We start from the raw sequence: 27,166 nt of genomic DNA, 5'->3' as shown, positions 1-27,166 counted from the left end.
ATGGATTCATTATCATTTTGGTTTCTATAATCCAAAATATGGTTCGAGATTCTAAGTTTGTGTGCTTTTTATTGTTTGAGTATGTTTGTCTTCAAGCTATATAATATGACAAAGATGACCCCCCTCAAGCTATAAGAAGATAATGAAGTCTCCTACTCGTCATCTTTTACCTCATCATGTGAAGAATAACCCAAGAAGGGTTGTAAGAGTTGAGTATCGTTGCGTGTCAATCGACTAAGATGGAAGCGTTCGATTCACCAAGATGAAACTCCAGAACGACGGCGACGTGAAAACCATGTTTTCTATATTTGGTCAGTATAGTTCGAAGGGATGGATTGAGTTAGACTCTAGGCGAATATGTTCATGCTATTTGGGAAAGTTTAATTGGATCCAAGATATACGAAGAAATTATGGCATGCACGTATGAATTCAATGAAGAAATTAGTTTGACACATCCATGATCTTGTTTGTGTGTAATTATGTTGTTTCAATTATTATTGTAGTTGTATTATATTGTTGAACTTGTGTTGAAGTATGTTGGTGAAATTGTTGTGGTTGAATTATGATGTTGATGTTGAGGTAGAATGTGATTCAATGACTTTTTTTTTTTTGGTTTTCAGTGTTCTCAATGGTTTTAAATTATATAATCCAAAACATAAAAACATATTTCAGATTATACAATCCGAACGGAGGTAAAATAGAGGTTTTGTAGGATGCATGAGAAGAATAAAGGGTTTGAAATGAAATTCTCAATATCTTTTTCTCCCAAGTTTCTTTTAGGGTCAAATTTTGTACCAAAGTTGGCGGGCTTTCCATTGTAAGCCTATAATGGCCCAATGGTTTGAATTTGAGCTTTTATTAGAGCTCAATGTTTATATATGGTTCCAAAACTCCTATTTAAAAAAAGAGAAATGTTAACGAGTGCCCCGAGCAACGGCGAAGCTAGCATAAATTTTATGCAGGGCCAAATTTAAAGAAAAAATTTAATTTTAGTCCAATAAACTATAACTTTTTAAGTTTCGTCACTACAAAAAAAATATTCAATTTTTGCCTAAACAATGAGTGTTTTTGGTCACTTAATCTTGATAAGAGCAAATTAAGGACTAAAATTAAATAAAATATTAGAAACTTAACTTAAAAATCGAGAGTGTTCTATAGACTAAAACCAAATTTAACCCTAAAAATTTACAATAACACTATTTAAAAAAGTTAGGCACAAGACGTTTTAAAAAGTTAATTGTATTCACAATTGATTGTATACTAAATAAACTAATAATGTCTTTTTTAATGTAAACAAATAAGTTATTTGCCAAAAAACTTATTATATGTTTAATTTGTTTCTAACTATTGTTTTGACAATTTTTATTCTTACAAATGTCTTCTCCAAATTTGTTATTGAGACCGAAAGTGTTAAACTAATACAAATAAATCTATTAGTCCCATAGTAATTTCTTAACTTTCTTATTTTTGTTAATTTTTAACAAATAAATTTGTTTGGGGTAGCTAAATATTTTTTATTTGGGGTAGCTAAATATAAAAACATACCAACCTATTCAAGAATAATACTTTTTTTGGGGTAGCCATGGCTACCTCATGCTAATGAAGGGAACCGCCCCTGGCCCCGGGGCACTCTTTAAGCACTTAAAATAGTAATTTTTTAATGAAAAATTGTGTATTGAATGATTGGAAATTGTAATAGTTAATTTTTTAAAAGAATAAATATTAAATTTAGGATGCTTAAAGAGTGCCCCCGGAGCACACTTTAACAAGACCCTTAATTTTTTTTTTTTTTTGAAAGAACAATATTTAGTCCCATGGTTGGATGCTTGAAAACTCATTTAATAATAAAGACTTAAAACATCTTTGTATCTTCTCTTTCATCATTCTAGCTAGCTGTTTACATTTTATCTTTTAAGCATGCGTGATGAAATTTATTCATAGCAGTGAGTGAAATAATAATAAAATTCCTATTCATCAATTAGCTGAGAAATAAATATTAAATTGAAATGAAATGAAAATAAAATAAAATAAAAATAAAATAAAAGAAAGAATATATAGTAATGAAGTTGAGTAGTTACAAAGGAGACAACACATATTAATTTTATTAAGCTATTCCATATAATTTCTGGGTATTACATTTGGTTTGTAAGCCTATAATACACAGAAGAATAAAATTAAAGCCACCTAAAATCTATATATGTATATGTTATGTGGGGCTATATTCAGCACTATAGTTTGTCCTGAATTATGACCATGTTTCATCATTACATGGTGAACAACCCTCTTGTGCAATTTCTGTAATCTGAAGATCAGAATCATATATCACCCCATTTTTCCAATCAGCTGGAAGAACCTTCTTTGCCCATAGCCATTTACCATCATACCCTGATGTAACCACTATACGAAATTGCAATGCCCCTTGTGGAACCCTACTTGTGTCCCACACTGCCCCATGATTCCTGCTCAAGAAACTCCAGTTTGAAGATCCAACCTAGTAGTAATTAATAAGCCACATAAACCAATAGTTAATATTTTTTTAATTCAATAAAAACACTTGGTAATGAATTTTTTTGGCATATAGTATTAATGTAACATATGATATATACCTGAGCTACATCAACACCCACTATCTCTGTTTGACCCCCTTGGTACAAAAATTTAATTGCTAAATAATCTGGTTTTTTGCTTGATTCTTCAACACGAACAGCCAAATTCTGTTTTTTGTACTCACATGGTACTCTGCATCATTAAAAACCACGTGGGATTAATCAATGTTCAGCAACCATATACAAATTGATAAATAAATAAATATATGAATATGAATTTTGTGCACCATTTCCAAATTTACGACATTATAAAATTAATCATTGCACAGACACAAAATATCTGAATTCTGACATTATACGTGTTATACATATATTACATTGTTATGCACTACATTAAAATTAATATATAGTACATCAGATTAGACCGTTACTATTATTATTGCGCTATATAATTGTCTTAGATTCATTCATATAATTTGTCTACATTGGTGTTCTATTTTCAATGGTGGGACGGTGCCACTGTCTACTAGCTACTTAGGTGGGAAGTGGGTCCAACCAAAAATGCTGGCATATCAAGAATGTTGAAAAAACCAAAAGCTACATTAACAAAAGAAAACTAGAAATTATCTAGAAACAACTTATAACCGAAGTAAAGCTACAAAAAAGTGGTTTAAGTGTCTTACCTCTTGTATTCAATGTCAACAATGCCAAGTTTCAAAATCTGTTGGCTCATACCCTTTTGAGCCATAGCTGTAAAGGCTCTACTGCTTAGGACAAAATCAGTTTGATTATTGTGATTAAGATCAGTCAATACCACTTTGGTACCTTCTTTTGTGCATATAGCTTGGTTCTTGCATCTTACCTGCATCAAATTGTTCATTAATTTCATAAAAACAAAATTTTCATGACATCAATAAAAAATATATTTAATTTGGCTAAATGTCAGGATAGTTTTAAATTGCAGACGCAATGCAAAGATTCTGGTGACTCCTATAATTGCATTGCGTCCGCAAGATTAATAACACCGACAACAACAATGACTGCAACTGCAATTTAAAACCTGAATACGATGATTTGTGCTCATAGTCATACCTGAAAGCAAGCACCACAACCAGCTCCATTATAGAAGAGTGAAGAAACACCAGCTGCAAGGTGTCCACCACTAAAGTCAAGTGCTAAAGAACCATACCCACATGCCCCAGCTGCATATAAAAAAAAAAATCAATTATCAATAACATAGTTTTTTATTTTCTATAAAGATGAATATTGAACAAATATTATGAATGATTGTTACATGAAAGAGCAGAAGCTTTTGAGAAATAAGAAGCCTTGGATTGATGCAAGCAACGATCACAAGCCGTGGCTGATGAAGCAAGAAAGAAAAGGAAGAAGCAAAGAAAGAAAGCCATATATGGTATATGATATTGAGAAATGAGAAGGGTAAGTACAAAACAATTTGACAAAGGAAAATGAGAGGAGGGTGATTTATATATAGAAAATCAAAAGAAAGTTACTATATATATTTAATTACAATATAGTATAAGTTATAATAGGTCAGCATTAATTTTTGAAAAAGTGATTTTTTATTGATGGATAAGAATGGGTGAAAGGGACACACATTTGGTGAGTCACTATAAACGCGGCTACACAAAGTAAGGAAAATAGGGTCAGTTTCTGGCTTCATTCACCGACCTAATAGCTGTGTGCTACTCACATCAAGTTTGTGGTAAGCCCTCTGGTTTTCGAATGAAGGACTCACTTTGATTTGGAGTTCCGCAGTGAGATAAGAATAGTCTAATTAAAAGTTAAATTTAGATTCTATAAACGATTTGTTTTTTTGATAGAGTATATAAAACACTGACATTCTTTGAATTCGGTGTGTTCTGATGTCGTACATACATTGTGTTCGTTGCCGATACATATTATTAATGATATCGATATGTCAGTATCCGTGTCATATTTGGTGTCCGTGTCCACCTCCGTGTTTCATAGATAGAGTTTATTATTGGATCTTGTTTTGTTTTTCCCTTTTTAGCTGAGAGGTTGTGTCCGTGTGGGATTGGAAGACATTCTAGTGCGGATACCTGTTTATGTGCTAAGTGAAATCTGGCATGACTATGACGTGATCATGTTGTACTTTGGTGCCTAAACTTATTCGCACTCTTGGAAGTTTCTCTCCACAATTAACTTCCTTTACCTAATCAGCAATCCATTTATAATTTTTTTATGAATATAAGAAATCAAGGGTTTACAAAATTCACACACATTGGTGGGGAGAACAAAATTCACACACATTGGTGGGGAGACTATTTATAGTATTATATTGTATGTATAGGTAAAACATACTTGTTAAGCATACAAAATACATGTATTTAAAATGTTAATTTATAGTTATGTGAGATTAGCTCAATTGATAAGGACATTACATTATATATATATGGATCGGAGTTTAAACTCGAACTTTCTATTTATTCACTTTAAGAGGTGAAATTCTAACCACCAGACCACTTGAACAAAAAAAATATATGTTAATTTGTATATGTAAATGGACAGGGTAAATAATCATTTTTGTCTTTGAATGTGTACGAGTAGCCATGATAACCCTTCAATTTAGCGAAACTACAAAATATTTTTTGGTTGTGCATAGTCGAAATAGTCTTTGACATCCTTGAATTTGAAAACTATTTTTAATTAAGTATGATTGATTTTATATTTCGAGACTTTTTTGATTAATAGAGTACACAACTTAGACTATTTTTGAATTTCGCTACATCGAGATATTATTGTGCCTATTCATTATACATTCACTGATAAAATTAACTATTTGCCTATAATTGGAGACTCTCATAGCAATTGCATCAATTTGAGTCCCACGAGCCGAGCTTTTTTCCGCGAGGATGGAGGAGAAAGCCCATCCTGACGGTTTATAGAAAATAATATTTTATTTTATGTTGTATTCATTTGTTTGTAAACTTATATTCATAAGGAAGGAGGATTAGTAATCCGAAATTCAGTTGAGAGGTAGGTACAATCTAAACTAGAATTATGTCATCTAAAAATCGAACTTAAGTTCTACCGAATGATTTGTTCTTACGTGGAACTCACTAGTCACTTAAATTCAATCACTTGGTTTATTAATTTGTATTTTCAAGCAATGTGTGTGTATTTTTTTTTCAATATGTGATTTACAATAATGTCCTGATTTTCCATTTATTTTATGGTTAAATTTTAATTTACTTTTACTATCAATTTGATTAACAACTATATAAAATTCATTTTCCCTTAAAAAAAAACTATATAAAATTGATTTTTCTCCTTGAAGTAGAGAATGGGGAAAATTTCACTAGTTTTTTTTTTATCAAGACGTTATTCTTCGCACATTTTAATGAAAGTGGTAGTTACCGTGGGACATTTAGGTGAAACATTTATTTTTGCAAAGAGGTCAAGATAACTACCACTTTTAATTTCCAAGTGACATTAACTATATTTTTCCAATGTTTTTTTAAGTTGATTATATTTTCACTACTGAAAGTTTTTTTTTTTTATCAAGACGTTATTCTTCGCACATTTTAATGAAAGTGGTAGTTACCGTGGGACATTTAGGTGAAACATTTATTTTTGCAAAGAGGTCAAGATAACTACCACTTTTAATTTCCAAGTGACATTAACTATATTTTTCCAATGTTTTTTTAAGTTGAATATATTTTTCAGTAAATGTTTTTTTAAGTTGAATATATTTTCACTACTGAAAGTTTTAAAATAGACTAAAGTCAAGACTGCATAAATATAAGGTGGAGTCTATTTAATCTATATGTAATATGGATTATGAAGAACATATTTAGCAAAATAGTAGGTAACTTGGTTGCTCTCATGCCAAACATGTAAAAAAATTAGACTCTTAAAATAGACTTTGTAATAGTTATCAATCCGAGATAGGTGGAAGATTGTTGATGAGCGATCAATAATAACCTCAAATTAATAGTTCATCATTAGTGAGAAATTTAAAGTTCGAACCTCAACTTATGCATAATGCAATGTCTCTGTTAACTGAACTATGTTCAAATGGACATTTATACATTATTCTTAGTGAATTTGAAATAGATAAATAAGTTGGTTATCATGGGACAATGGTAGTAAAATGATTGAAACTTTTATGGTGTGTTTAATTTGCGAAAAAACAAGGGACGTAACATTTCACAATGTTTTATTATAAAATTATTTTTGAGACATGACAAACTGAGTGACAATGGAAGTGACAAAAACTGAAATTTTTGTTTCTCACTAAATCGCATCACAACTTTTTATCTCATCTACAAATTGTATAAATTATCAAAGTAGATTTTTGTCCACCAAATATCGTATAAGATAAAAAAATTGTTCAATACTATAAAAATTTATCATGCGTTATTCTACCTTATAGATATTATGTCTATATAGTACTTATTTTTTATCATATCAAACACACTATTAAATGTGTAAAATCTAATGATAAATACGTATAATCGCAAACACTTCGTAGTAGTAAGCTTTTTTTAAATGTAACTTTAAGTGTGTACTGATAAATATCCCAATAAAAAAAAGGTTAGGAAATAAAATACACAATCCAAAAAGAGTTAATTAGGAATGAAGTTCGTAAAAATAATAATTAAGAACCAACTACAACACCTTTGAAAATATCATAACTTGATAATTAAAATATTAATTATTTTTTGAAAGGAATTAAAATAATTAATTATTGAATTCATAAATATTTTATTTTCATTTTTAATTTTTTTATTTTATATCATTATATAAGAACTATAAAATTAAGGATAAACACAAAAAATTACCCATCATATTATTTGTATAAATATCTAAAATTTCAAATATTCTATTATATATGTCCCGTGAGCATAGCTTAATTGGTATCGGTGGCGTTGTCAAGACCCTGGATCAGGGGGTTCAAGTGACGAAGCTATGACATAGTTTAAACTCAAAACAGAAAATCTATTCGCTAAGCTAAAAAATTATTCAGACAATAAGAGGATTAGTTACACTTTTGCCTCCCCTATTTTATAAAACTCACCAAAAGAGCCTCTTTTAAAAAAAATAGACATTTGGGTCTTTCTATTGTCATATTTCTCACAATTATGGTCCAGATCCATGTTTTTTTTGCCCTTAAAACGATGATTTTTATGAATATCTTTTTTAAAATCAAAACACATCTTTTTTTACGCCAAAAAATAAATTGTAATCAAAATTATTCAAACGTTCTACAATTTCCCACAACACGGTTCTATATATGTTCTGAAATCGTTGAATAGTCAATTTATTACCCATATTATCTAACACATCTTTCTCAACATAAATCATGAGATAATCAATCATTTGTTTAATCCGATTTGATTAAGCAATATACTCTCTACAATCGTTGTAGCATAAAAGGTGATCATTGCTAACTTTGATAGTTGTTAGATTAACATATCAATTTGTAAATTTCATAATTTTTTACACTAACAGTAAATTCTAATATTTACCACTTGACATTTAGAAAAGTAATATCATCTATAATATAGAAAAGAAAGGGAGAAATCAGGGATTGAAAGCAAACGTTTTTTTAACAAGGTAATAAAAATGAGATTGATAGAGTCAACAATATTAAGAAGAAGGTACATAGAGTCAACAAGAGAAGCTGAATTGTGTCAGTAATAATGCGTTCAAGCAAGTCATCACATAAATTTGTGCGCATAAATGGAATAGAAGTTGTGTCTAACTATGTGAGGGGATTCAAAATAGGTGCAAAACAGAAAACTGAGGGGATTCAAAGTAAAAATACAATAGTACAGGTGCAAAATTATACATGTGAGGTGCATCCCCTCAGATAACAGTGGCTCCGCCACTGATTGGTAGGACAATGCATTATTATACGTAGGGGTTGGAGTTCGAACCCCGGACACCTCATTTATTCACCTTATAAGGTGTTCTAGCTACTAGGCTACCTGACAAAAAAAATTCTATTATATATGCTATTGTTATTTTATTATATTATAAAGTTAATGACAATTTATTTCCAATATGGTATTGATTATATTATTTTTTACATGTACAATTTTTTTAAGTAATTTATTCATATCAATAAAATATACAGTGTAGTTAAAGAAATCTCTTTAATTGCAAACGAAAATTAAGGATAAGCACAAGAAATGATATAGAATATGGGTCAGGATCAAATGACACTATGTTGTCAAAATTAGTTTGACACAAAGTCTCATCTATTCATTTCATTTAATCTAAAAGCTTTAAATTATCACTAAATTAATTTACATGCATCAAATGTTCTCTATCACCTGATTAAAAAAACATATTTATCATCGTTAATTCATAATCAAACATTCCATTTTTATTTCCTCCAGATTTATTTATTTCTGTCATCAACACATACTCAAACTGCTTTTCTAAAATTTGTAAACAATGCATGATAAAACTCATACCTAACGTTTGTATAAAAAAAAAAAACTTATACTTATGGATGTTTGATTCATTCTTTGCCTTTATTTCATACACATATTTAGTGAATTAGATCAACACATATACTCAAACTTCTTTTTTTAAACTTTTTACAAAATGCATGATAAAACTAAAGAGAGTTAAGAATCTATTATGAAAAATTTGCCGCAATTGTTTACCAACAAGGGTAAGGCCCCATGACCGTGGTGTTAACTGAATATTTATAGTTATTATTTAGTTAATTGATCCAAAAAAAAAATATGTTTGGATTAAAAAGCTGGAACTTATATGAGCCAGCTTTAACTTTGGGAGCTTATTACCATTGTTGACATTTTAGACACTTAGACTAGAGACAAATTTTAAGGGTCTAAGTAAATTGACAGTTATGCTCACCAAAATTCAATCTTGATTCCTTACATATTTGGAGACTAATTAACCCTTTATGTTAATAAATTCAACTCTAACTTGTCCATGTCAATTACTTAAATCACACATTGCAAGGAGAATAATATCTCAATCAATATGCATGTATATATAGTATCTACTACAGCTGTGAGGTAAGAATCATATCAAGATCAGATAGCAGCTTATGTATTTTAGAAACAAATAATCAAACTGGAAAATTAAAATTAAAAGAAAGACAGAAAACGATGTCGGTTGTTGATTTTATTAAAAGTTTGCTTCTTTCCGCGTATGGTTGGCCAAGACAAAAAGGAAAGAAGTTTTAAGATGGTGGGAATGGGCAAATGATTGCCTTGCCTTCTTGTTCTTCAATGGGAACTTAGCAACAAAGTTTACAACTCATACCCCATTTGCCAAGTATGAATCAATATGAATACAATTCAATTCAATAATATATATTTCTGATTTGCTATGCTGTTCTCCAAAGTTTTAAATCTTGTAGTTATTATTTTTTGGGTTAATAGTACTTTACCTCCTTGTAATATAGGTCGTTTCTGGTTTTCCACTCTGTAAAATTTTTTGTTTGGTTTTCGTCCTTGTAATTTGAAGATTTCTGGTTTTGGACCTTCATGAATTTTGACAGTGCAAAATAGACAATACGGCAGGGGGTAATCCGAAATTTGCTCAAATTACAGGGGGTAAACCGAAATTTTTTCAAATTACAGGGGGCGAAATTTGCCATGAAGGTCCAAAACCAAAATATCTTCAAATTACAAGGACGAAAACCAAACAAACAAATTTACAAGGTGGAAAACCGGAAATAACCTATATTACAGGGCTCGTCATATCATATCACAAACTTATATATATATATATATATATATATATATATATATATATATATATATATATAATAATCATCTCAATTTTCTAAAATATATTTGCGGTCTAAAAAAAAAGTTTTCATTTTTTTGAAACGACAAATTTATTAAGCAGAGTTGTCGCAAAATGCAAACAAAATTCGCAATAAAAGAAACTACAACAGACACCGAATATAAGAGCAGACCCAAAACAAAACCACCAAAACAACTCCCTTATCTATATATACTAATATAACAATTAATGTCCTTTAAATTTACTTTTTTGCCCCTCATTTTTAATTAACATTTTACCATTTTGCCCCTCATTAATTCTTTTAATTATTTTATAACTTTTATATTTTTAATAACTTTTAACTATTTTCTAATTTTTATGTTTTTAACTATTTTTCAATTTTTTTCTCCCAAATTCAGTTGCTTCTACAATGCCGTTGTGGGATATTAAGGTATCGTTTGACCTGACTTTTTTTCAACTTCTCTACATTTTTAAGGAGAAGTTAGGTCAAACACAATATCAATTAAGTACTTACTAAAAAAAAAATTTATTGAATGCGTAAAATTAAATGAAATGAGCACCTCGACAATTTAAAAAACTACTTCTCAACAATTTATTTCACCTTTTATTTTTTAATATTATATTTCAATATGTTTTTTTCCTTCATTTAACTTTATTTTATTTTATTTTTTGAACCGTTCCATTTAATTTTTTAAGGAGGTTCCATTTAAATTTATTATCTTTTTATCACTTATATATTTAATTTCAATATCGTTTAATCATCACAACCTCGCAAATATTTTTATTCACGCTGTCATTTAATGATACCAAATATTTTTATTTCCTTTCTTCAACCTCGCGAATATGCACACACACATTAACGTTTAAAGTAATATTTTATGTCCGTCTGTCTCTGTTTTTTTTACGCTAATGCATATAATTTTTTTTACTGTTGCTTGGTTGAGTGCTACCTCACCGATTTTTTTTAACTATTTACCAATTTTTTATTTTTAACTATTTTCCGATTTTTTCTCCCAAATTCAGTTGCTTCTACACTTCCATTGTGGAGGATTAAGATACCGTTTGACCCGGATTAAGATACCGTTAGGCCAAATACAATATCAATTAAGTACTTACTAAAAAATGTACTTTTTTTTAATGCATAAAATTGAATGGAGTAAGCTTTGGCTAAAAGTTGTTGAATGCTACTTCAAAAAACTACTTCTCGACAATTTATTTCACAAGCATCTCTCTTCAATTCACGTTGGGAACCTTTTCTTTTATTTTTTTAATATTATATTTCATTATGTTTTTTTTCTTCCATTTAATTTTTTTTAACCGTTCCATTTAATTTTTTTTAAGGAGGTTCCATTTAATTTTATTACCTCTTTCCAAAGATTTTTTTTTTTTCAAAGGAATTTTACTCTTGACTTTGTTTCATTATCAAATAATCAATTCTTTTGTTATCATTGTTCATTGATATGATTCAATTCGATTTCATTAGGTACCTATCAAATAGTGTATTAATCCAAGAAAGTTTAGCTAATCAAGAGATAAATAATTATTCCATTATCTCATTGGATGAAGCTCAAGGAGAAAGTTTGATCAAGTAAGGCATATTTTCCTATCTCTTTTGAGTACCAATTCGATTAATTACTAATTTGCCATGTAATATGTCCACAATTTTTTGTGTTCCAAGTAATTTTCAAAAATCCAACTTTTCAAGATTCAGACCAGCTAACCTTACTAATTTGTTGGAGGATGCAAGGTTTTTAAGTCACTTGATTTCAGTGGTAATTTTCTATCTATTGAAATTTTTGAGTCAATCCGAAGACTCTCTTCATGTAATTTATCCATTTGTATGAAGTCCTACATTATCATAAACACGAACCAAGTAGCCACTAATACAAAATTTAATATAGTTATTAATTTAATACACACGGGACAAGTTGTCAGTAATACAAAGTTCAAAATAAATATTATATACAAGACAAGTTGTTTATGAAAATATTTTAAAAATAATTATTAGAAAAAGACAACGTGTCACTGATATTAATTTTAAAATAATCATTGATTTATTAAACATGGGACAAGTTGTCAATGATAATTTTTTTGAAATAATTATTATACATGGGGACAAGTTATTTTTGATAAAAAAAATTGAAAATATATTTTTAAACACAGGCCAAGTTGTCGCTGATTCAAAATTTAAATTATTATCATACACCAAAGAATTTTTCGTTGCTAAAAATAAGTAAAAAAATATTAATCACAGGACAAATTGTCGTTGATACAATATTTAAAACAATATTATACACGGGACAAGTTGTACCTGATAAAAATTCAAAAATAATTATAAAATATGGGATAAGTTGTCGCTGATATAAATTTTAAAATAACTATTATGCCCAGGAAGAGTTGTCGTTAGAGAAAACAGACAATAATTATTAAACACGGGATAAGTGTTGTCGCTAATTAAAATTAAAAACATATATTATACACGGGAGGAGTTGTCACAATAATAAGTTAAAAATTAATTTTTTTACAAGATACGTTAAACAAATTAAAAATTAAAAAATTAATGGTAAAATTAAAAATTCAATTTATAAAACATTCTCATTCAGGTACATCAGATTAAGACTATTAAAAATTTAATTTTTTTCATTGTTTATTTTTTAAAATTATAATTATACACGGGTAAAATCATCACTGATACAAATTTCATAATAGTTATTATGCATGAGACAACTTGTCATTCATACGAATCACTTATTCTATATGCTTATCCCGTCTGCAAACACTTAACCCTAATTTTTCCCTCCCATTTTTTCCCATGCTAATCTGATGGTTATTATTTCTCTGAGAAATCTGATGGTTATTCCTTCCCTAAAAGTTTTCATTCCTATCATGTTGTATCATCGTTTGTATATATCTGTTGTTCTTGACGACTTTTTTTTTTTTTATAAATTGTTGTACCCTTATTTAATACTTCAATCCAAATTTTAAAGCCTACTTTTAAAAGATAAAGGCTACATTTTTTTTTTAAGTCTACTTTTTTGTTTGACCGTACGTTAAAGAATAAAGACTACTTTTTGTTATAGCTTTTTTTTAAGAGAAATTAACTTTTTTTAAAAAAATAATCACTTTTGCGAATGTTGCATCCGTTTGTTGCAGCTTTTTAAAAAAATCAGAATCTAAAAATAATCTAAAAACAGTTTCAAATGAGAAGCTGTTAAGAGCAGCCTCTCAAAAAATAGATTTTTTTAGAGGAGATAGAAAATATGTTTTAAACGATTGAACTAATTTTGTAACAAAAAAATCCCTTTTATATAGTTGCATCCAAACAAACTAAATTATTTGTTTAAAAAAAGTGATTTTTATTACTGTAAACAAAAGCAAAATAGATTCTGATTTTTCATAAAATCTCTAAAATATAATCTCTAAATTATTTTACCTCAAAATCACTTTTATTTTAATCCGTAACAAACGGTCCCTTAATACTCCAATCCAAATTTTAAAGCCTACTTTTAAAAAGTAAAGGGTATTTTTTTTTAAAGCCTACTTTTTTTTTACCGTACGTTTTAAAAATAAACTAGATTTTGGACCCGTGCGATGCACGGGAAGTTGATTATCTCATTGACCAATAAATGTGGTAGTTGATCATGAAATGAATAATAGTTGTTGTTGAGCATGAGTTAATGCTTCCAAAAGATGACGACAACAACAACAACAACCAAACATTATCCCATTAAGTGGGCTTGACTACACGGATTGAAGTAAGTAATATTGTTCTATCATAAACCATATTTAAATTCAACTCCTTAATCTATAAATCTTTCTTGATAGTTTCTCTTATAGTTCTTCTAGGTATTCCTACACCTCTTGTAATATGACTATCCTCTATTTGATCTACTCTTCTTACTATAAAATCTACAGGTTTTCTCTATACATGTCCAAACCACATAAACCTATTTTCCACAATATTTATACTATAGGTATCAAAAAAAATACATGAGGCTCTTCTACATTTGAACCATCCAACTTGAATACAATGAATTACATCTAATTTTATTTCTCCATCATTTTGTACTATGAACCCAAGATTTTTTTTGTTGAAAGAATGAACCCAAGATATCTAAACTGTGTAACTTCTATGATATGATCTTCAACTTTCACCTCTAAGGTTGAACTACTTTGTCTTTTGTTGAAGTTACATTACATATACCATGTCTTGCTTCTACTCAAACAAAAGTCTTACGCTTCTAAGCCTTGACTCCAAGTCTCCAACTTCCCATTCAATTCCTGCCCCGACTTTCCAATAAAGACTACATCATCTACAAAACTCATACATCATAGTGCTAGCTATTGGATGTGTTTTGGAAGTACATCCAAAACTAATGTAAAAAAAATAAGGGATTAAGTTTGACCCTCGGTCCAATCCTTATAATGAAAAATACATTGACAGGGATTTGGGTCGACCCTTGGTCCAATCCTTGTTATGAAAAAAATCATTGATGATGCTTCCAAAAGACAAATAATAAAACCCCTGAAATAATTTAGACTTCAATAACATTTTTGGCTCCAAAGAGTTGTCTAAAAGACTTAAGACCTTTTATAGATAAGATAAGATATGTGAAATATTAAGAAAAAACAAAAAATTAGAAAGGAAATGTCTATCAACTTTTTCGGCTCCAAAAAGTTGTCTAAGAGACTTAAGACCTTTTATAAATAAGATAGACCATCATTTTCTAAAAAAATAGAAAAACAACAAAAAAATTAGGAAGGAAATGTGGAGAAACTTTTTTACCTCCAAAAAAGTTGTCTAAGAGACTTAAGAACTTTTATAAATATAAGTTAGGGATCATTTTCTACAAAATAGAAAAACAACAAAAAAATTGGAAGGAAATGTGGAACAACTTTTTTGGCTCCAAAAAAGTTGTTTAAGAGAGTTAAGAACTTTTATAAATATGATAAGATAGGCGATAATTTTCTAAAAAAATAGAAAAATAGCAAACAATTAGGAAGGAAAAGTGCAACAACATTTTCGGCTCCAAAAAATTGTCCAAAAGACTTAAGACCTTTTATAAATAAGATAAGATGCGCGATCATTTTCAAAAAATATAAATAAACAGCAAAAAATTAGGAAGGAAAAGTGCAACAACATTTTCGGCTCCAAAAAGTTGTCCAAAAGACTTAAGACCTTTTATAAATAAGACTAGATTTTGGACCCGTGCGATGCACGGGAAGTTGATTATCTCATTGACTAATAAACGTGGTAGTTGATCATGAAATGAATAATAAATAATAGTTGTTGTTGAGCATGAGTTAATGCTTCTAAAAGACGACGACAACAACAACAACCAAACATTATCCTATTAAGTTGGCTTGGCTACACGGATTGAAGTAAGTAATATTGTTCTATCATAAACCATATTTAAATTCAACTCCTTAATCTACAAACCTTTCTTGATAGTTTCTCTTATAGTTCTTCTAGGTATTCCTATACCTCTTGTAATATGACTATCCTCTTTTTGATCTACTCTTCTTACTATAAAATCTACAGATTTTCTCTATACATGTTCAAACCACATAAACCTATTTTCCACAATATTTATACTATAGGTATCACAAAAAATACACGAGGCTCTTCTACATTTCAACCATCCAACTTGAATACAATGAATTACATCTAATTTTATTTCTCCATCATTTTGAACTATGAACCCAAGATTTTTTTTTGTTGAAAGAATGAATCGATATCTAAACTGTATAACTTCTATGATATGATCTTCAACTTTCACCTCTAAGGTTGAACTACTTTGTCTTTTGTTGAAGTTACATTACATATACCATGTCTTGCTTCTACTCAAACAAAAGTCTTACGCTTCTAAGCCTTGACTCCATGTCTCCAACATCCCATTCAATTCTTGCCCCGACTTTCCAATAAAGACTACATCATCTACAAAACTCATACATCATAGTGCTAGCTATTGGATGTGCTTTAGAAGTGCATCCAAAACTAATGTAAAAAGATAAGGGATTAAGGTTGACCCTCGGTCCAATCCTTATAATGAAAAATACATTGATAGGAATTAGGGTCGACCCTTGATCCAATCCTTGTTATGAAAAAAATCATTGATAATGCTTCCAAAAGGCAAATAATAAAACCCTCGAAATAATTTAGACTTCAATAACATTTTTGGCTACAAAGAGTTGTCTAAAAGACTTAAGACCTTTTATAAATAAGATGCGCGATCATTTTCAAAAAATATAAATAAACAGCAAAAAATTAGGAAGGAAAAGTGCAACAACATTTTTGGCTCCAAAAAGTTGTCCAAAAGACTTAAGACCTTTTATAAATACTTTCCAATAAAGACTACATCATCTACAAAACTCATACATCATAGTGCTAGCTATTGGATGTGTTTTAGAAGTGCATCCAAAACTAATGTAAAAAGATAAGGGATTAAGGTTGACCCTCGGTCCAATCCTTATAATGAAAAATACATTGATAGGGATTAGGGTCGACCCTTGGTCCAATCCTTGTTATGAAAAAAAATCATTGATAATGCTTCCAAAAGACAAATAATAAAACCCTCGAAATAATTTAGACTTCAATAACATTTTTGGCTACAAAGAGTTGTCTAAAAGACTTAAGACCTTTTATAAATAAGATAAGATATGTGAAATATTAAGAAAAAACAAAAAATTAGAAAGGAAATGTCGATTAAGTTTTTCGGCTCCAAAAAGTTGTCTAAGAGACTTAAGACCTTTTATAAATAAGATTATAAATAAGATAGATAAGACACTGTCATTTTCTAAAAAAATAGAAAAACAACAAACAATTAGGAAGATAATGTGGAACAACTTTTTTGGCTCAAAAAAAGTTGTCTAAAAGACTAAAGAACTTTTATAAATAAGATAAGATACACGATCATTTTCTAAAAATATAAATAAACAGCAATAAATTAGGAAGGAAAAGTGCAACAACGTTGTTGGCTCTAAAAAGTTGTCCAAGAGACTTAAGATCTTTTATAAATAGGATGATAAGATATGCGATAATTTTCTAAAAAAATAGAAAAACAGCAAACAATTAGGAAGATAATGTGGAACAACTTTTTCGGCTCCAAAAAAGTTGTCTAAGAGACTTAAGAACTTTTATAAATAAGATAAATAAGATAAGATACACGATCATTTTCTAAAAATATAAATAAAGAGCAATAAATTAGGAAGGAAAAGTGCAACAACGTTGTTGGCTCTAAAAAGTTGTCCAAGAGACTTAAGATCTTTTATAAATAAGATGCGCGCTCATTTTCAAAAAATATAAATAAATAGCAAAAAAATTAGGAAGGAAAAGTGCAACAACATTTTTGGCTCCAAAAAGTTGTCCAAAAGACTTAAGACCTTTTATATATAAAAAGTGCAACAACGTTGTTGGCTCTAAAAAGTTGTCCAAGAGACTTAAGATCTTTTATAAATAAGATAAATAAGATAAGATACACGATCATTTTCTAAAAATATAAATAAAGAGCAATAAATTAGGAAGGAAAAGTGCAACAACGTTGTTGGCTCTAAAAAGTTGTCCAAGAGACTTAAGATCTTTTATAAATAAGATGCGCGCTCATTTTCAAAAAATATAAATAAACAGCAAAAAATTAGGAAGGAAAAGTGCAACAACATTTTTGGCTCCAAAAAGTTGTCCAAAAGACTTAAGACCTTTTATAAATAAGATACTTTTTCATTTTTTACAAAGACAGCAGAAGAATATCATATATTCTTTTTTTTTTTGACAGAATATTCTTTTGATATTTTAAATGTTGTCGAATGCATATGAAGATAATTTTAATCATAATATTGTATACTTATTAAGTTTGTTTGTGATTTTTTGTTAGACCCGCGGGACGCGGGTAAATAGTCTACTTTTAAATTAATTGTTATACAAAAGGCAAATTGTCATTCCTAAAAAGATTTTTTTTTCCAAGTTTTCATCTCCATTATTATTGCTTAAACTCGCATATATGAGAGAAGTTGTCGTTGATACAAACTTTAAAATTACTATTAAATATGCCCCAAGTAGCCACTAATACAAATTTTTTTTTTTGATAGGCCAAGAGAAAAAAGACAACCAATAGAATAGTGTCCAACTAAGTTGGAACCCTACTCTAATCGGTTGTCCATTGCTCATATATATTATTAAAAAAAGGAAAAATTACATAAAAACCGGGGGACATAAAACCTGACCCAGTCAACAACCCTAATGGGCAAAACAAAAATAAAATTCCACGAGTGGATCCAACCCTAACCATTTCTAATAGTTAAGTGCGGGTATTAAAGTTTAGCGAATGAGTCGATCGTCAACACGAAATCAACTCACGTACCATCAACTCCCTGCAACAACGGCAGCAAGCATTAACGACTCTTTCGAGTCCACACCTTCCCATGTCGATCAAAGCATGACTGGGATTTGAGAATTGATGAATGAATCGTCCGCCAACACAGACAATTCACGTATCATCAGCCCCCCTGAGATAGCACAGCAAGCCTAACAGCCCTTTCGAGCCAAGCAGACCAAATCGTCGAAACCATAGTTGAGACTTCATCTTGACAAACACAGTGACGACAAGGTTTTGTATTGCAGTACCATTGGTGCGGTGGCGGCCTCCAAAATGCAGTGAACCTGCTGATCTCAGCAGATCTGAAAAGAAACCAGGTATCAAAGCAACACATAGCCACTACCCAACAATTTACAACCAACCAAAACCCAAAACAGATCGAATCTGAAAGGGGTAAGGCTTTACCTCTGTCACCAGAACAATCACCCAACACGGCGGAAGACGTGACTGCGTTGTAACAGAAACGAAGTGAACCACAACAGTTACGGGACCAAAGGTTTAAGAAGATGCAAAAACCACTAATTTAACAGGGGATGATGCGATCTTCCTAACCTAACCAACCACCACCGACGCGTTAAGGCCACCGGGAGGATTGGTTTCGGTGGTGCGGAGAAAGGATCTCGTCGCACCACCAGGATGAAAGTCTACATGGTAGAGGATTGAGGATAAGAGGAGCGGCGACGGAGTAGGGTTAGCGAGAGTTCAGAGAGCGAGAGGTTTTTTCAAATCAGCGAGAGGTTTTTGACTAATACAAAATTTAATATAGTTATTAATTTAATATACACGGGATAAGTTGTCACTAATACAAAGTTCAAAATAAATATTATATACGAGACAAGTTGTTTCTGAAAATATTTTAAAAATAATTATTAAAAAAGACAAGTTGCTGATATAAATTTTAAAATAATCATTAATTTATTAAACACGGGACAAGTTGTCAATGATAATTTTTTTGAAATAATTATTATACATGGGGATAAGTTATTCTTGATAAAAAATTGAAAATATACTTTTAAACACGGGCCAAATTGTCGCTGATTCAAAATTTAAAATAATTATCATACACCAAAGGATTTTTCGTTGCTAAAAATCCAAAAAAAAATTATTAAACACAGTACAAATTGTCGTAGATACAATGTTTAAAATAATATAATATTATACACGGGACAAGTTGTACTTGATAAAAATTTAAAAATAATTATAAAATATGAGATAAGTTGTTGCTGATGTAAATTTTAAAATAACAATTATGCACAGGAAGAGTTGGCGTTAGAAGAAACAGACAATAATTATTAAACACGGGATAAGTTATTGCTAATTAAAATTAAAAACATACATTATACACGGGAGGAGTTGTCACAATAATAAGTTAAAAATAAATATTAAACATGGGTCAAATAGCCGTTGATACAAATTTTAAAATTCTGTTAAGGTTGTTAAAGATTGAGAATGTGTGTTTGGTCCCGTTTGTTGGTATTTATTGTAGTTGTTTGATTCCCTAAAGACATCTCATGGATTTGCTTCTATTATGATGCTCTCAGTGTTATATATATTTCTGCCTGGATGGCGGCTCAAGATCAGCCTCATGAAAACCTTATATTCCTTGAGGAGGTTCTACCACGTGGAAATTCCCCAAAGATGGAATAGAAAACATCTTATGAATCTTTACCAAAGTACTGTCTCATCACTCACTTAATTGCTAGAACTGTTAGCACTACATTTTTTAGCATTAAACATCTATGAATCATTATAAGTCAAAACTTTAGGATTTTAGTTTAGCATCCAACTTCTATGTTTATGTATCTTTGTTTTTAAAATGCTGTTAAATGAACAATTTAAAAGCAACTGTCATATTCTTATATGTCTGTAATATCTATGTTTGGGATCAATTTGCTTTTAAGCATATTAAGAAATTTATGTTTTACATGTAGTAATCTATTTTTCTAGAACAAATTTTTTCGGAAAAAAGGTAATTCATCCCGTGCGAAGCACGGGTTTGTAACTAGTTTAATGATACAAAACAAACCCCCCTATATATTGCAAGGATGGAATTCAAACTAAAAGTTTTACAGGGGAAAAACCGGAAATGACCTATATTACAGGAGGTAAAACACTATTAACCCTATAATAATTATAGTAGATTTTTGCTTACATTTAAGACTGTGGAAAAAAATGTTACTTACATACAAGATTGAAAGGAGTACCACATTCCAATGATTATTTATTTTTTATGAAAATATTATTTGTTTGTTTGTTATTCTTTTATTCCCATAACTGATGAAAATAATTATAGCAAAACAAATATGAAAATTAGTGAGCTCTTGTGGTTTATAAAAAAAAATGATGTCAATTACTCATTTGTTTCATTTTAGCAAAACAAACGAGTGTCACTTTATTCAAACAAAAATATTTAAATTAACCTCGTTTAAGCTTTTCAATATAAGATTAAAAGTGTTTTTTAATCAATTTTACTCTTTAATAACTATTGAGTACACTATTTTTAAGATAGTATACTGCATTTGCACTTATGATGGTTAGAAATACACCAATAATAGTGAACAATGTTAGTTTCGTAAAAATCTAATGTCTTTTAACAACATCATTACATTTATTTAATTTATGTGTAAAACTTTAAACAATACTATTTTAAAATGGATAAAGTAGTTATATGAGATGCATTAGTTTTTTAAATGTGTTTTGAAACAAGTCAATATTTTAGTGTTAAAGATTCAAACGGTATCAAAAAGCCTCTCAACACACTGATTTTAGTTTCGTTGTGTTTTTTTCCATCTTTTTCCTTACTTTCCTTGTTTTTTTAGAAGTGAAATTAAACTTGACTAAAGATAGTTCAAAATTAAGATACCATATTACACTTCGGTTCCAAAATATAAACAACTACCGTCACCTAAAAGACTCAAGGAATTACATAACTTAGTTCAACTAATTAAAACACTCAATGACATGAAACATACATAAAAGTCTGATAACATTAAAAGTTTGATAACAAGTTTGCCAAATCATTCTGCAATATCTTTACCTTTTCCAACCTTCTTATCAAGACCAAACGAAGCATTAGGAAGTTCTTCATCGGTGCTATTCTCAATTGCTCTGACGCAAGAAGACACCATCTTCCTTGAAAAATCAGCTCCCTTGTAAGAATCTTGACAAATTTTCAACGATTTACCCAATCTCTCTTGAAACTGAGAGAACTCAGTGTCAAAGGTGACTTTTTCACCATCAGCAGCAGACTCACAAATACTTAAACATCCCTGTAATCCGTCATAGTGCTCAATTTTTGGTCATAGCATTTGAAACAACATTCACACACCTTTTTCATATTTGTCACGTGAAGGTGGTCCGTGTGAGGATCAAGGATCTTGTCAGCAGCTTCTCTTACTTTCAGGATGTGCTCTCTATGTTTTCTTGCATCTTTTTCGTCATTAGGAGGAATGAAACAACTGTTGTCCATTGACGGCAGAGGTAGCGACATCGACGGTGACGACGACAACGACTTTAGCTGCAACATTTCTTACTTTCCTTGTTATCAGAACTTCTTTTGTTATTATGTTGTTTTAGTCAACTCTTATTCCATTCATATATTCATTTTTAAGTATTCTATACTTGTTTTAGTTTTGTTGAGTCTCATCTCATTATTATTTTTCCACGTTAATACAATCAATCAAATTAAGTTGAAATATATTTGTGATTTCATCTTTTTTATGTATACAACTTAGCATATTAATAATTGTTTAGAAGAATTACAATTATCTGACGAAGTTTCATTTGTATTGTGTATTGACACATGGTACGCTATGGGATGGTTATTTGTTTGACTGAACAGTTTGATAAAACTATTAGGCGTGGAATGTTAGATGTGTTGCACAGTCTAGTTGTTACTCATTGTCTAGTAAGAGACGAAGTTAATTTTTTTTTATTTTAAGTTCCGAGTCAAACAAAAAAATTGATGAATTTCAAAACCTTGCTCTCTTTGCTGATGATGATCAATGCAACTTGATGTTTATTCGTGAAGGAAGGTGACCCTTATTATTTAGTGTGTTGAGGTGTCCAAGATGGATTGCATTAACTATGTTTGTTATAACTGTTTTTGTTCTAATGAAAAATATTTGATTTAGACTTTTATTATTGTGGTTTTGTTATATGGTGTTCAATATTGGGTTTTTATTGGTTTATGTTTTTGTGATTTTGTGATGATTTTAGAATATTAGATTTTTATTAGTTTATACTTTTGTTGTTTTGTTAGGTTGTATATTAATTGACTAGGAATACGTCTCTTATGTGTTATTATATATTACAATAAATGAATAATTCTTTAAATATATATCAACACTAAAAACATTAAACAATATACATTATCAAAAAAAATTATTAATTATTACAATTTTTCAACTATAAACAACATTCGAAAGTACATCATGTAACAACAATTGATATATATTGCTTATCAAACCGTTTTTGTGTTACGCCCAACGATAATTTTGAAGACAAAATACTCAATATATTACGCTTAAACATATGGCAACCTTTATACAAATTACAATTAATTACTACTATCATCTAAACTAACTACACCACTATATATATATATAATCTTAATAATTGATCTCTCACACTCTTCTCTCTTGTGACATTATTATTGGTAAAATACATTGAGTGAAATATTTTTAAAGTTTCAATTTATTGTCAAATTATCTAATACTATATAAATTACGAGTTGCAGACCTACAAAACTGTTTTTTAGTTAGATTAATCACACATTTCTTGTTGCTTATACCATTTTTAAGGTGATATATATGGTTAATAGACTCTTCAAATTGCAAACGTCTGAGTGTCATCTCATGATCTTAAATGTCATCTAATTATTACTTTCCACATCAATACTATCAGTCTAATTTTTTTTGAATTGTATTCGTGATTTCTTTCTTTTTGTGAGTATAACTTGACAAATTAATTGGTGTTAAGATGGTTTACCGATTGAAGTTTCATTTACATTGATCATTGATGAATGTTATGTTGGAGGCATAATTAGTTGTTTGAAAAAACAATTTGGAATAGAGTGAATCATCAACTTCGTCCCTGAATTTTCACAGGTCGGTCAAATTTGTCCCTCAATTATGCGAAATATCAATTTAATCCCTGAATTTGTTAAATGTTAATCAAGTTAGTCCTTCTGTTCAAACAGAGCGTTAACGGGGCTGACGTGGCCGTTAACCTCTCACATGTCAGACGCCACGTAGGCAAGGACTAATTTGGCACAAAATAACAAACATTTCAAAGGACTAAATTGATTGATTTGCATAAAATGTTTTGGCTTTTTTCCCAAACGGATCTTTTCTTCCCCAACACCTCTTTCTTCCCCAATTGTATAAAATTGGAACCCTAATTACACAATCTGCAATCTACACTCTAAAATCACCAAAATTTCCTCCAATAATAAGTGGTCCAGTTATTCCCCAATTCAAAAAACTTCAAACCCTAATTTTTTGGTATTGAATCTGAAAGCCAAAATCCTCAAAATTTCTTGAAGCAAAACTATTGAAATTGAATCTGAAATAATGGGGGGTGGGAATATGGGAAAAAAAACAATTATGAAAGTCGAGCTTCATCTTCGAGCTCCAAGTTTAATGTTGTTGTGAGAGTGCTTAAATGTTGGTGTCCTAGAATTTGTGTTGTTAGAAAATCCAATACTTTAAAAAACCCAGGAAGGTCATTCTATGCTTGCCCTCTGGTAAAGTTCTAATGAAAAGATGTTGAAGATGATTGAGGAATGTAACATTTCTGTAATAATATTACCATCAAACCAGTCCCCGAATTATTTCTCTATCTATTAAATAGATCCTTATGTTATATTAAAAAACCATCAAATAAGTCCCTTAATTGTTTAATCAGATATCAAATTGATCCTTAAAACATATGTGTACAAAATAAACTAAAAAAGCCAGAACACACAAATTGAAACTGAAATAAAATAAACGCAACCAGAAAAAAAAATCAAATTTTTAAGTCTTAACCCAAAACCCTAAAAACTCTAATCAAAACAACTGTCCCAAAAACGCAATAAACACAAACAAAGAACAAAGCAAGCATCAACGATCACAAAAACAAAATAAAAAAAATGATAAAAACTTAAAACGAAAAAAAGGACAAAACTGAAATAAAATAAACGCAACAAAAAAATCAAATTTTTAAGTGTTAAACCAGAACCCTAAAACTCTAATCAAAACAACTGTCCCAAAAACGCAACAAACACAAACAAAGAACAAAGCAAGCAACAACGATCACAAAAACAAAATGATAAAAACTTCCAATGAAAAAACAAAAAAACGGACAAAAAAATGGTGAATACGAACACAGAAACTTGATAAACTAGAGGAAAGGTGTTACCTTTAACCACAACCGAACACAAAAACTTAAAAAATGTGAGAATCGTCGGAGATGATGATGATTTTGGAGAGTTGAGAACGGAGAAAGTTTTGGCGGGAAGGAGAAGAGTCAAGGACATTTTTAATGTATGGGTAATACAGAGCAAAATTGGAATACCATAAAAAATAAAACTGAAAAGTGAAAACTGGAATTTTTCCATCATCCATCAAATTAGTCCTTGAACGCGTGGCTTCCTTTTTGCCACGTATACAAGACAACACAACATTCAGGGCGACAGATCAGCATGGCTAACAGAGCACTTGGACGGATGGACCTTTTTGATGGACGTCTGGCAAATTCAGGGACTAAGTTGATATTTCACATAATTGAGGGACGAATTTGACTGACCTGTGAAAATTTAGGGACAAATTTGATGGTTCACTCATTTGGAATAGTTACTAAAATTTGAATAGTAACATTCTATTTGTTAGTTAGTTGTGTTGCATAGTTAATTGTTTGACTGTTGGATTGCACACTCCAATTATTCCACGACACAACGTCGAAAATGGTGGAAAAGTCACTAAAATTAATCTTTTGAAAGAAGTATGCAAAGTTATGGTTGAACACAAAGAAATTAATGAATTTCTAAACAACATTCTATTTGTTAACGATGAGCAATGTACATTGATGTTTCTTCGTGAAGAGAGATGATATTACTATTCAACGTGTTGAGGTGTGCAAGATGAGTTGAATTGTATTACATATTTGCTACACGTGTTTTTGTTTAAATGAACAATATTTGATTTAGAGTTTTATTGATTTATGTTTTTGTGGTTAATGTTACAACAAAAAAAAACTGATTTTTTGTTAGACTAATGTTATTTCTCTATTCCTTGTTAATCATACAATTTTTAAGTTGATACCGATAGTTGTCTCTTAAAAAGATATCTATAGTTAATTGGTTAAGATTAATATGTTAATAATTGCATATGAAAAACAAACCATCCACTTTTAAAACCGTAGAAGTACTTAATGCTTCAAGTTTGCTTTATCCAATGTTTGTGAAGATGATTTTTACCACTGAGCTCTACTACATCTATCAGTTCCTCCTCTAGTTACAGTATCATTCATATCGACTCTTGCCTTCTCTCGTAGATCATCAATGATGTTGACATTTGTTACTTTAGACAGGGCCTAAATTGAGACGAAGCATTACAACCACATACATGCCAATAGCACGGTATATAGTAGCAGAAAGTTTTAATTCTTAAAATCATCTCTAACAAACATTTCATATTTCAAGTGTGTTAACGTATGAAGTACGGACACGGCGACGCTGCTAATAATTTGAGAAAATTACATAATACATACATAATTAAGTGTAATAATGTGTGTTGGTGTCCGTGCTTCATATGTGTTAACACATAAGAAGCACCAACAAAAAAAAAATTGAATAAGCTAAATCGAAATTGACATTTGAGAGGAGCATAGTCTTAGCAAAAACGTCCTCACCACACCAAAACAACCCAAGCCGGTTTAAAAAAATAAAAATAATTATAATAAGGAGTTTGTAAATAACGAAACGAAAAAAACAACAACAACAACTGATTTAATTAAATCTATATAATAGCATAATTTATTTAAGTTTTTTACCAGAAATTACAATAGAAATTTCTGGTAAGATTTGGTATCCCTCGTGAATGTTGTCAAGTAAATGAATGTTGTCAAGTAAAAGTAGTACTTCACCAATAGAGAGTTTATCAATACCATCCACTCTAACGGGATAGATTTCCTCCGAGCATTGCTTTTCACATAATATTCCTTAGTTTATCCGGATCATCAACCATGAGAGAGAGAGAGAGAGAGAGAGGAATGTTGAGATGATGAATTGTGTGTTTTCGCGAGTGAGATGAATTATAGGAGAGAGAGAATAGGGTTTCGAAAGGGAGAGAGAGAGGGGGTGTATGAATTGAATATCTAGAAAAATTTGAAGATTTATCGAAGCAAATGTCTAATGTGTGCATAGTTAACATGTTAAAATTTCAAATGTTTAAGTATCATCTCATGATTTTGAATGTCATTTTA

General features: G+C 30.0%; 2 protein-coding genes across 2 annotated transcripts; both read right to left on the bottom strand.

Moving 5' to 3' along the window:
• Positions 1-2,074: 2,074 nt before the first annotated feature.
• LOC146931458 (expansin-like A1) lies at positions 2,075-4,007 on the bottom strand. The gene is made up of 5 exons (XM_085702947.1): positions 3,841-4,007; positions 3,639-3,748; positions 3,230-3,408; positions 2,607-2,739; positions 2,075-2,491 (listed from the first exon to the last, which is right to left on the bottom strand). The coding sequence occupies exons 1-5, from the start codon at positions 3,953-3,955 to the stop codon at positions 2,246-2,248; spliced, it is 783 nt and encodes a 260-aa protein (XP_085559073.1). The 5' UTR covers positions 3,956-4,007; the 3' UTR covers positions 2,075-2,245.
• A 17,710-nt stretch (positions 4,008-21,717) lies between these two features.
• Positions 21,718-22,190, bottom strand: LOC146931457 (uncharacterized). The gene is made up of 2 exons (XM_085707660.1): positions 22,029-22,190; positions 21,718-21,969 (listed from the first exon to the last, which is right to left on the bottom strand). The coding sequence occupies exons 1-2, from the start codon at positions 22,188-22,190 to the stop codon at positions 21,718-21,720; spliced, it is 414 nt and encodes a 137-aa protein (XP_085563786.1).
• Positions 22,191-27,166: the final 4,976 nt, after the last annotated feature.

Source organism: Medicago sativa, chromosome 4 (genome assembly GCF_051527215.1).
Source record: "Medicago sativa cultivar Bolivia chromosome 4, Bolivia_mono, whole genome shotgun sequence".
Taxonomy (NCBI): domain Eukaryota; kingdom Viridiplantae; phylum Streptophyta; class Magnoliopsida; order Fabales; family Fabaceae; genus Medicago; species Medicago sativa.
The sequence above is the reverse complement of the archived record's forward strand: the minus strand, read 5'-3'. Positions and strand labels throughout refer to the sequence as shown.

Bases quoted from the DNA above. Each gene is read 5' to 3' on its own strand.
- LOC146931458 (XM_085702947.1), bottom strand. From the start codon at position 3,955: ATGGCTTTCTTTCTTTGCTTCTTCCTTTTCTTTCTTGCTTCATCAGCC. The intron at 3,749-3,840 runs GTAACAATCATT...TTTTATATGCAG, and splicing joins AAAAGCTTCTGCTCTTTCAT to CTGGGGCATGTGGGTATGGT. The intron at 2,492-2,606 runs GTATATATCATA...AATTACTACTAG, and splicing joins TGGGTGTTGATGTAGCTCAG to GTTGGATCTTCAAACTGGAG.
- LOC146931457 (XM_085707660.1), bottom strand. From the start codon at position 22,190: ATGTCGCTACCTCTGCCGTCAATGGACAACAGTTGTTTCATTCCTCCT. The intron at 21,970-22,028 runs GTGTGTGAATGT...GACGGATTACAG, and splicing joins ACGTGACAAATATGAAAAAG to GGATGTTTAAGTATTTGTGA.